The sequence below is a fragment of the Chrysochloris asiatica genome, unplaced genomic scaffold, assembly GCF_000296735.1.
Source record: "Chrysochloris asiatica unplaced genomic scaffold, ChrAsi1.0 scaffold00252, whole genome shotgun sequence".
In the NCBI taxonomy this organism is placed as follows: Eukaryota; Metazoa; Chordata; class Mammalia; order Afrosoricida; family Chrysochloridae; genus Chrysochloris; species Chrysochloris asiatica.
The window spans coordinates 4,067,604-4,079,912 of NW_006408770.1; the positions used below are offsets into that span (position 1 = coordinate 4,067,604).

Sequence of the window (12,309 nt, forward strand, 5' to 3'; positions counted from 1 at the left end):
GTGGATAGAGAGAAATACTTTTAACTGATAGTACATGGAGGGGATTATAATCAATGTAATGAAACAAGGTATATGATTTGTTGAATGTAAAACTGATGATATGCTCTGTAAACTTTCACTCAATCCACAGTAAAAACCTTAAAAAAAATAACAGAAGGGTTATATATATATATATATATATTCAAATATTGAACATGTAGCTCTTCCAAAAAAAAAAGTACAGAACTAACACCAATCTCTGTATCAAAGTCCCAGCTCCAAAATGACTTTCTTTGAATGAAGTGGGATACAGGCTAACTGACAATGAGAAACTATTTTATTCAACACACTAAAAATGTCCACGTTCTCCTAACAAGATTTGAAGATGAATTTTCAACAGCTATAGCAAAGCCGACTTCACAAATCTTCCTGTCTTACTGGAACTACTTGCTATTCAGGAAAGCAGCTGTTTTCTGTGTTTGAATGGAATCAATTGGACTGGTCTAAGGCTGACACTATACAGTGGCCTGGTACAGAGATGACAGTTCTGGGTTAGACCAATTAAACTGACTCGCTTTACAATCTGGATAGCATGGAGAGAATTCGTAGGAAAAAAAACAGCACTACCACTAGAAGGGATCCTGGTGTGGCATTGTGGGTTAATGCGGCAGACTGCAAAGCCATTTGAACTTCAAGGTTGGTGGTTTAAGATCACTAGCTGCTCCTCAGAAACCCTGTACAGGGTTGCTATGGGTCAGAACCCACTCGATGGCACTTAACAACAACAACCACTAGAAGGAGAAGCCATGCAGGTAGGGGTGGGAGAGGGAGAGAGGGCGACACAGACAGACAGATGCCTTGGATTGCAAATGGATTGCCTTTCCAGTTCCTTTCTTCTATTTATTCAGCAAATATTTATTAAATGCATCTTAAGTGCAAATAGGCATTAGCTACACAGAGATAAAATAAATAATCATAGAGCCAATAGTCTAGTGGAAGAAACAAGCAAGCAGTAAGTATGGAAATAAATAATTATAATTTGCAAAGAAAATGAACAGAAGGGGGACAAAAATTTAGAGAGAATATTCAGGTAATATCTATAGGTGTGAAAAGTGACATTTAAATTGGATCATCAATTTTTAATTCACTGAAATATTAAATGCCTACTATGTGTCAATGTGAGGTGGCTCTAAAGGATAGGTATTGGACTGCAAAACACAAAGTTAGCTGCTCCAAGGGGAAAAAAATGAGGCTTTCTGCTCCTGCAAAAGATTTAAAGACTCAGAAATCCTGTATAGGGTCGCTATGAGTTGAAACCAACTCCTCGACATGTAACAACAAATGTATCAATGGGAGTGCTGGTGTGGTACTGTAGGATAAGTGCTGGCCTCCTAACTGCAAGGTCAGTGACTCAAATCCACCAGCCACTCCTCAGAAACTCTATATAGGGTTGCTATGAGTCAGACTGACTCAATGACATTTAACAGAATTGTTCAAAGCACTGGAGACTGAGTAGTGAGCAAAACAACAAATGACAAGCAAATGAAAAATGATTTAATCATTTTGGGGCTATGAAGACCAAAAAGCTAGACATTGGTTTGTTCAGATTTAGTTGAAACTTGATGTAATTTTTAAATGTAATTATGCTTTTAGCTTCTTCTGTCAATTTCTGGTACATTTTTCTTTGTACTCTGAGAGTTTGTGCATAAGCAGCTTCATCTCTCAGCATTCTACTAGATCCGGGTCCCTTGTCTGTTGTTTCCAGTTCCACATTCCTGCCAACCATATTGTTTTGTCCAAGAACAGCAGACTAGACGCTTACCTTTTGAACATGCCTATCTGGGGCTTTGATCTGAGTGTCTTCACTGTTAAGAACTTGCCCCACAGGCAGTTTTGAGATTTCTAAGATATTTTGCTGTTTAACAAGTCTTCCCACTCTTTCTTTCCATATCTATAGTTCTTTCTGAGAGCAGGTATATGCTCTTCTGAAGACTGGAGTTCTGCTCCAGGGCCTCTGTGAGGGCTCCCTGCAGATGCTGTGCATTCTTCTGACAGGTTCTCAGCTCTGCTTTGCTTGTGACTTCTTGGTTTTGTGTTTGCTTTGATTTGTCTTCTAAATACTGAATCGTACTTGTAATATTAGCCATCAGTTTAGCTTGTAAACTTTCCGATTTCACTTTTCCTCTAACTTTTCCCTAACTGCCTGTGTCAAACCCAAGGAGAGACTCAGAGCTTTCCTGTACTTTATTCAATATCTCCACATCGACTCTTTCTGATAATTTGTTATCCAGTTTGGCTTCTAGGATAGATGAGTTTAGATCTCCAGCTTCTCTTTCAAGGCAGCAAAACTTCTCAGCAACTGGATGTTCATTCCTCCTAGTAGAGATCCTTGTAGCCAGTTCTTTGTATCTCTTTTCATTATAATAAAAGTGTATAAATGTGTAAACTCCTGCTAGAAGAGCTATGATATCCCAAAGCATTCTTTGGGGATCACAATCTGGTATCCCATAGTTCCCCCTGGGCAGTGCTGCCCCTGCCTGGAACAGGGCCTTTAGGATCAGCATCACCCAGAGCAACTCGGCTATCACTGGATGCTCTGAAGCTCCTAAGACCATTGCTGAATTGCCTCAGACTATCAGGACCTCATTGCCATGGCAAGCATTCTACTCAGAACTTCCTTTTGTCTGGGCAACCAGGGGGGAACATTGATGGAGGTGGAAGAGGGTACAAGAATAACTGTAACTCCAAATTCCTCCATCTTGAGGAAGGTTTAACCACATAATCCAGCTGAATGAGTATGACCCTTTTAAACTATTTTTCAGTTGACATGTGAACTTCCTCCACCCAAATAAATGAATGGTGAACAGTTTGCTATATCAGTGACAGTTTAAGAGAGATTGAAATTTTAGAAAGTCTGTGTCTATCACTAATATGTGCTTCTCTTATGTGTAACATCAACCAAGAGTTTTTTTTTTTTTTTTTTAAAGCTTTTATTGTGAATTGAGTGACAGTTTACATGGGAGAACATCAATTTTGCACTCAAACTATTGTATTTTGTTACACTGCAATGATTGCAATCCCCTCCATGCATCATCATTTAACAGTATTTGTTTCTAGTCCCTCTTTTTTTCTTTTTTTGATGTACACAAAAACATGCAGGAATATATAATCGTTTAAACAACCAAAGGGCACATTCTGTAAGCCAGCCTCCTGGCTGCCAGCAAACAGCCTTTCTCTTTCCATGAGTCTAGAGTCCTCTGCTACTCTATCTCTCCATGCCATCCCATCTGCCTCCATCTCTGGTGTCACTGCTTCTCTAGTTATGGTCCCATGTTCTGCTGATGCGCTTCTCTCTTGATTGTCGTAGGGTCCTCTGTTCCTGGAATGTAAGATTAACTACTCCCTTTCGGTTACACAACTTCTGTCTTTACAATTATGACAGTCACAATTAGTCATGATAACAATTACTCATTATTGAATCAAAGAAATCCTATCCCCATCTCCTTTCACTATACCTATCTAGACAAGATGAAAACTATTCAGTGGGGAGTCTACCTTCCCCTGCTTGCTCTGAAACGAAACTCCTTGAAAACTGGTAAGCCAACCACTTTATACCTTTATATACCGCCCCCCTTCCCATTTCAGGTAGCCAATGTCAAAGTTGCCCGTCCCTAGCAAGGATAGGCTTCACAGTAAGGATAGGCTTGATCCTTGCTGTGAAGACTCCTTCCATCTCAGTTGGTATTTTGAGCGATTACATCCATAAGTATAGGTCAAGTTTATCTAATTGTAGCAATTTACACTTGCTTCCTTTAACAAATTTCTTGATTTTCTTCTAGTAGCGTTTTGATCAAGCCTTTGAAGCTAGGTCAAATGGGTACTGTCTGCAAGTTTGGACGTTCTTATGCATCTCCCCCCACTTCATATGAGCTGGATGCTTCACTCTCAGCTCTAGCCTTCCATGCTTAGGTCCTTGTTCATGGGCTCAGGAGTCCCCAAGTCTCACTACACTTCAGACCAACCAGCCCTTCCTCTTCTCTCTCTCATCTCAAGATTGACAGGAATCTATGGAACACGGTTGAACTCAGCCCATGTCTTTATTACTGCCTTTCCCTCACTTCCACTCACAAGTAGACCAACGTGGTTATCTACTTACATGCCTGTTCGTGTGTTCCCTTTGAGTTTTAGTCTTGGAGGGGTGTTTGTCTCGAAGGAACTTGATTGCTTGTCTTGATGGCTCCCTAGTGAGCAGCTTGCTTGTTCTTGTAGTAGCCAAACAGATTGTCGTTTTTGTTTTTTCATTTTGGTCTTTCTTTTAAGAAGTATCTTCTGTTGCTCTAGCTGCTCCGGGCTGGTCTGCATGTCCTTTCAAATGGGAATGTCCCGCCTCAGAAGGTTCAGGATTCCACCTAAGGTCCTATACACTACAAAGGCTCCATAAGAAGGATATTTCATTGGGCAAGTTGTAGAACCTCTTTTAGGTATTCCAATCCGTTATTGGCTGAAGACGGGCTTACAGGCTTTCTGTAATCATGTTTCCCGATATTCCTTTCTATCCCACTCAAGTGTCTATTTTACAATAGTAAGAAAGAGAAACCAATATCCATAAGACAGTGAAGCATCTTAACATTATTTCCCCTCTTTTACCCATTCAGACTATGTCTCCATCCCTGTTCCAAGGTTGAGTGTATATTACTATTTACCTCTGTCCCATTTAGCCCATGCAAACCTAAGTGTACCCTATGTTTCTTGTTCATCCCCTCCCCTCCCCCTTCATATGTATTGCCCTCCCCATCTTTGTATGTTGCCCTCCCCAACATCCGACCTATAATGTGACTATCCCCTAACCTATGCTCTACCATCTCCTCCCTCCCACCCCTGGTAACCAACAAATAATTCATTTTCTTTTAGTATGGATATCTTTGCTTAGACTTTTACAATAATAGCCTTCTGTAATATTTGTCCTTTTGTGACTGGCTAATTTCACTCAGCATAATATCCTCAAGGTTCATCCATGTTATGCGGTTTTTTGGAGCTTTTTTGTTATTCCTCAAGATAGCAAAATATTTCATTGTATGTATGTACCAAAATTAATCCAGTCTTCCAATGATGGGCGTTTAGGCCATCTCCATCTTTTTGCTATTGTGAAAAGTGCTGTGATAAACATTTGGTGTGTATATATCTACTCATGTTCTGGCTCATATTTCTTGTGGATATATACCAAGTAGAGGAATTGATGGATCATAAGGTATTTCTATTTCCAACTTTCCGAGGAAATGCTATACCATATCCCAGAGTGGTTGAACCATTTTATGTTCCCACCAGCAATGTAGGAGGGTCCCAGTCTCTCCACATCTTCACCAGCGTTTATTGTCCTCTGCTTTTTTGAACTTCGCTCTTATTGCTGGTGTGAGATTATATCTCATTGCTGTATTGATTTGCATTTCTCTAATGGCTAATGATCTTGAACATTTCTTCATATGTTTGTTGTCTGCCCGAATGCCTTCCTTGGTGAAGAGTCTGTGCTCTTGGTCAAGTGTCAGTCTCTTCACATCTTCGCCAGCATTTATTGTCCTCTGCTTTTTTGAACTTCACTGTAATTGCTGGTGTGAGATGGGATCTCATTGCTGTATTAACTTGCATCTCTCTAACGGAGTCCTGGTGTAGCGCTGTGGGCTAATGCTTCAGACTGCAGAGTCATTTGAACTGCAAGATTGGTGGTTCAAGCTCACTAGTTGTTCCTTGAAAACCCTCTACAGGGTTGCTGTGGGTTGGAATCTACTCAACAGCACTTAACAACAACAACAGCAGTGGCTAATGATCGTGAACATTTCTTCATATGTTTGTTGTCTGCCCGAATGCCTTCCTTGGTGAAGTGTCTGTTCATGTCCTTTGCCCACTTTTAAATTGGGTTATTTGTCTTTTTCTTGTAGAGGTGTTATAGTTTCCTATAGATTTTAGAGATTAGTCCCTTGTCTGATATGTCATTAGAAAAGATTTTTTCCTATTCTGTGGTCTCCCTTTTTACTCTTTTGGTGAAGTCTTTTGATGCACATAAGTTTGTAATTTTTAGCATGCCCCAATCATCTATTTTGTTTTCTTTTGTTTGTACAACTCTCATAATGTTTGATAGTCTATGTATGACCTGTATTTGCCCTCAAATTTGCCCCTATATTTTGATTTTTTTATTGATGACCTTTATAGTTCTGGGATTTACATTTAGGTCTTTAATCTATGTTGAGTTGGTTTTTGCATATGGTGTGAGATAAAGGTCTTGTTTCATACTTTTGCATATTGATTTCCAGTTTTAGCAGCCCCATCTGTTGAAGAGACTATATCCTCCCCATTTCAATGTACTTTGGCCCTTTGTCAAAGATCAGTTGGTTCTATGTGGATTTATTAATTTCTGGATTCTCAGTTGTGTTCCATTGATCAATGTATCTTTCATTGTACCAGTGCCAGACTCTTTTGACCACTGTAGCCATGTAGCAAATTTTGAAATCAGGGAGTGAGAGGCTTCCAACTTTGTTCTTCTTCTTAAGCAGTGCTTTGCTCATCTGGGGACACTTTCCTTTCCATATAAAGTTTGTAATAGTTTTTCCATCTCTTTAAAAGATGCCACTGGAATCTGGATTGGACCTGTGTTATATCTGTAGATTGGGTTGATTAGTATTGACATTTTTACAATGTTAAGTCTTCCTATCCTGGAACATGGTATATTCTTCAATTATTATAAATCTCTTTTGGTTTCTTATAGTAGTGTTTTGTAGTTTTCTTTGTATAGGTCTTTTTTTTTCTGATTAGATTTATACCTAAATATTTTATCCTTTGGGTGACTAGCATAAATGGTTTTGCTTTCCTAATTTCCTTTTCAGTGCTATCTTTAATAGTGTACAGGAATCCGACTGATTTTTGTGTGTTGATCTTGTACCCTGACATATTGCTGAATCCTCCAATGAGTTCTAGTAGAGTTTTGCTGAATCTTTGGGATTTATTATATATAGTTCTTTTTTTTTTTTTTTTTACACCAATTTGGATGCCTTTAGTTTCCCTATCTTACTTTATAACTCTGGCTAAGACTTCCAACACAGTATTGAATAGAAGTGGTGATTGAGGGCATTTTTGACTGGTTCCTGTTCACAAAGGGAAAGCTTTCAGTTTCTCTCCATTGTGAGTGATGTTGGCTGTTGGTATTGTATATATGCTCTCAATTATGTTGAGGAATTTCCCATCAAGTCCTACTTTGTTGAGTGTTTTGTCAGGACTGGATGTTGGATTTTATAAAATGCCTTTTCTGCATCAATTGATATGCTCATGTTCTTGTCTTTTTTTATTTATATGGTGGATTATATTGATTGTTTTTCTAATACTGAGCCATCCTTTCATCCCTGATATGAATCCTACTTGCTCATGATGTATTATTTTTTGATAATGTTATTAAATACTGTTGGCTAGATTTTGTTGAGAATTTTTGTATCTATGTTCATGAGGGATTTCGGTCTATAATTTCTTTCCTAGTGATGTCCTTCCCTAGTCTTGGTATGAGGATTATGCTTGCTTTATAAAGTGGATTAGGAACTTTTCCATCCTTTTATATATTCCAGCATAATTTGAGTAGAATTGGTGACAGCTCTTCCCTGAACATTTGGTAAAACTCACAAGTGAACCGATAAGGACCTGAGCATTTTTTGGTTGGAAGTTGTTTGGATGACCTGATCAATTTATTCTTTTGTTATAATGCCTTTCAAGTTTTCTACTTCACTCTGTGTAAGTTTAGGTAGGTCGTGTTTTTCTAAAAATGTATCTATCTCCTCAAGATTTTTAAATTTGTTGGAGTACAACTCTTCATATTTTTCTGTTATTATCCTTTTTTTATTTCCATTGGTTCTGCTATGACATCACCCATGTGGCTTCTTATGCATTTTATTGTGTCTTCTCCCTTAGGTTTTGTTTATACTGGAATGTTTTGATTATACCATCATATTTGATTTACAGTTTTTTCTGGGTAGACGAATCTTAGTTGGCAGGGTTTTTTTCTTTCAGGGTTTTATGTATGTCTTCCCATTGCCTTCATGATTTCTGCTGAGAGATCAGAGCTTAATCCTATTTGCTTGCCTTTTTAAGTAACACGTCTCTTTCCCCTAGCTGCTTTCAGGATTTCCTCCTTGTCTTTGGTTTTGGAGAACTTGATTAAAATATGTCTTGGTGATATATATATTGCCTCTATCCTTCCTGGGGTTCATTCAGCTTCTTGAATACTTATCTTCTTATCTTTCAGCTCTTCAGCTGTCTCCTCTGTTGACTTCTGAGATCTGATAACTCTTAGATTATTCTTCTTCATGTTGTCCCACATGAATCTTAGATTTTCTTCAGATTTTTAAAATTATTTTTTTCTGTTTGCTTTTATATCTAAGCAGTATTGAGAGATTTATCTTCAAGCTCGCTGGTACTGGCTTCCATCTCTTCAGTTCTTCTCCTTTACTCTTTCAATATATTGTTCATTCTGATATTTTATTATTAATCATTTGGATCTCTTTTTGCATGTTTTGAATTGTTTCCAATGTTGTTTCTGTCTCATTTGGTTGTTCCTGTAGTACTTTGCTGATTTCTTATTTTTCTCATCCCCTCTGTGGAGCATTTGGATACACACCTCATTATAATTTTCTTGCATTCCTTTTGAGGAAGTTCTAAAGCTTGCTCTCCTTCAAATGGGGATTCTAAGTCTACCTCCAGCTCATTTCTTCTAGGCACTCTATCTTGTTTCTGTACATGAGCTGAGATTTTTTTGTTGTTTTTTTGGGCATTTTAGTAATTAGATGTATTTTCAATAATTAGATGAATGTTTGGTGTATTATTAAGCTTTCTGATGGGTTTCCATTTTTACTTCTCTTATTACTCAACTCAGAATAATTTTAGCTAGTGTTGCCTATCTCCACTGCTTGGGTGTATAGCAGCTGGTATTGGCTCTTGCCCAGATGGTGGGATTTTATAGGGTGCAATCGTAGCTTGGCTATATGACCACAATTGCTGTCTCTTCTTTATCCCTGACAATTGGTCAGACCTCTGTGATAGGAGTGCTCTCTTGATCTTGTTTCTGCTCTGTCCCTCTCAAAATGGCTGTGTGGGGACTCACTGTAGCCGCAAAACACCATTTCCATATGGTAGAACTAATGAGTGTGGTTGGCTAATAAGTGGAAAATTGACTCTGGACTTCATATTATCTGACTCCCAGCCAAGTATTTTTTGTGTGTATGACTATATCATAAAACTTTGTAAAATGCAGGTCAAAAGATGCATTCATGGCAGTACTTCAATTATATGTACTAACTGAACTTTAAGAATACAATAATTATTTTTATGATCTAGTCAGGAAAACCAATAAAGATATTTTTATTTTGAAAAAAAAAAAATTAACACCTGATTACAGGAATCCTGGTGTGGTGCTGTGGGTTAGTGTGCTGGACTGCAAAGTCAGTTTGATCTGACAGTTCAAGCTTATCAGCCACTCCTTGGAAACCGTATACAGGGTCACTATGGGTTGGGACTAACTCTATGTCACTTAACAACAACTACAGTTAATTAGGGGGCTATAGGAGTTGTGTTCTTAAGTGACATCAAGTCAATTCTAACTCAGCTTCTCTGTGTAGGGTTTCAAAAGCTGTAAATCTTTACGGGGAGCAGAAAGCCTCATCCGTCTCATATGGAGCAGCTGGTGGGCTTGAACTGTCAGTTCATAGTCCAGAGCATATTCTATGGAGCCACTGCAAAATACAGTGAATCAAAAGGATATAGGAGTATATACTGCAGAAATCTAATGAGTACTGCCTTCGTGTATAAACTGGCATGCCTATACCTTTTCTTACTATAAAGTTATATTTATTGAAGAGCTTTTAAGATTAAACTTCTTATCACCTTTTATTTTCTACATCTGATCCTATTTCCTATATAACCATTTGAATTAGTAGAATTTGAAGTGTTGTAATTTGTGAGAGGAGATGGAGCAAAAGGATGGTTTTTACTCTGTTGTGTAACTCTAGGATGTGTTTGTCCATGAACCTGTTTTAAGTACCTGATCAGTACCAGTGTCACATATGCCTACATATAGCTTTACCGTTCTTATGATATCTTTTGGTTCTTTTCTAAAGAGAACAGTAAAGATGAAAACTAATAGAGAAAATCTATTAGGTTGGATTATTTGTTTTATCCTTCTTGAATATGCTGTGATGATTAATATTTTTAAGACCTGTGTCATAGAATTGAACTAAACTGACTTCTAAAATTGCCTTCCAAAAGGTTTCACTGGAAGAAAAAAATGCAACTATTATTTATGACTCTAAGCTACAGTCTCCAAAGACCCTACAGGAAGCTATTTATGACATGGGCTTTGATGCTACTCTCCACAATCCTAACCCTCTTCCTGTTTTAACTGACACCGTGTTTTTGACTGTTACTGCTTCATTTGCTCCACCATGGGATCAGATCAAAACTGCTTTGCTCAAGATCAAGGGTGTGACAGACATTAAAATTTCCTCTCAGCAAAGAACTGCAGTGGTGACAATAATCCCTTCTATAGTGAATGCCAGTCAGATAATAGAACTGGTTCCAGGTGTCGGTTTAGATATTGGAAGTATGGCGAAAAAGTCAGAAACTTGTGAAGATTACAGTGTGACTCAAGCAGGTGAAATCATGCTGAAAATGAAGGTGGAAGGGATGACCTGCCATTCATGCACTAGCACCATTGAAGGAAAAATTGGGAAACTGCAAGGCATTCAGCGAATTAAAGGTAATATATCTGGTTTTATTGGTTTACTTGTTTTGTAAGGCTTAGTTTTCTGTTTTGACCTGTTAATGATTTGATTTTTTCTTAAGCATGAGTTTTAGATGCATGGAACTAGAAAACTTACTGCTTCATTGAAGTTTGAGATATAGTAAAGTTAATGATTATAATTAAATGTCATGTGAATGTCAAACTCAGGTTTATCAGAAAAGGTTGCTGGAATTATGTATGATTCATAGAATTCAAGTTTCTTAATGAAGCATGCCTGGGATCCTCTTTGCCTCTAATATATCTCTGCTCAAGCATGCATTAAACTTGGAGACCATAGCTTTAAGCATCATAGGAGGGGACTTCAAAAATTAGTGGAAAAATTCCATTATCTTTTTTTTTTTTAAATATTTTATTGTGAATTATATGATAGTTTACATGAGAGAACTTTAGTTTTATATTCATTCTATCGTATATCGTTTCATTGCCATGGTTCCAATCTTCTCCATGCATCATCAACCGACCAAAGGGTATACCCTACAAACCCGTCTCCTACACTCCCCCTCCACCCAGTCTTCAGCACACAGTCCCTCTCCCTCTCTGGATCCAAAGTCCCCAGCCGCTTCCTAACTCCACGGCATTGTCTCTGCCTCTATCTCGGGCCTCGCTGCTAATCTGGGTAGGGTCCCGCTCTCGGCTCTTCTCCTTGGAAGGTCCTAGAGACCTCCGCTCCTAGACTGGAGAGTTAATCACTCCCTTCCTTGCTATAAAACGTCTACCTTTGAGGGAGGTCGGTGCTTCCCTGACCAGGCAGGACAGGTACGCGGGCTTGGGAGAAAGTAGGGGGCGGTATCACAAATTGGGGCCCCCGCCTGGTAGACAGACAGCTTTTGGGCAAACATAAAACATTAGGCTGCAACTTTATGAACTTGTTTTTTTGAAGGATAAACTATTGAGGAGTTACGAGCATTTTTAACTTCCACCCGCCTGCTCCGGGCTCCTACCTGGGGATGGCCCCCCCCACTGCAGAAATTAGCAAGGCCTGAGCAGACCCATTCAAAGGGCTGACACTCTCAGAACTAGTGGGGCCACAGGAACCAACATAGTCCATCCCAGGGGGGTCCTCATTGCCACATTAGGCATTACTGGCGTGTATATAGGGCAAATTGAGGGGCTCAAGGCACAGGGAGACAAAGAGAGGCATTTTAGATGTCATCAAAAACAGACCCCATCTGCCTACAAGCACTAAGCCCATCCCCCACTTCTTTGGCCTAGGCCAGCCCTCTGCCCAGCCTCCTAGCCTCAGGCTCGCCCATCAAAACATCAAGGTTTGGGCCAGCCCAAGCTGAGTAGCAGCTTAACACCAGTAACAAAGCACCCCTACTGTGGTTTAAACCGCCAGACCGCAAAGCCTTTAGAATTGCAGGAACTGTGGTTCCAGCTCAACAGCTGCTATTGGAAACCCTATACTGGGTTGTTGTTGTTGTTGTTAAGTGCCGTTGAGTCGGTTTTGACCCATAGCGACCCTGTACAGGGTTTCCGAGGGTGTAAATCTTTACGGGAGT

At 39.1% G+C, this 12,309-nt stretch overlaps 1 protein-coding gene across 2 annotated transcripts in view; it reads left to right on the forward strand.

Moving 5' to 3' along the window:
* ATP7A (ATPase, Cu++ transporting, alpha polypeptide) overlaps positions 1-12,309 on the forward strand; it is a 266,921-nt gene that overhangs the window by 87,155 nt on the left and 167,457 nt on the right. For both annotated transcript variants that reach the window (XM_006873741.1, XM_006873742.1), the window contains exon 2: positions 10,273-10,762. In XM_006873741.1, the coding sequence (XP_006873803.1) occupies positions 10,273-10,762 (490 nt within the window). The remainder of the gene's footprint in view (positions 1-10,272; positions 10,763-12,309) is intronic.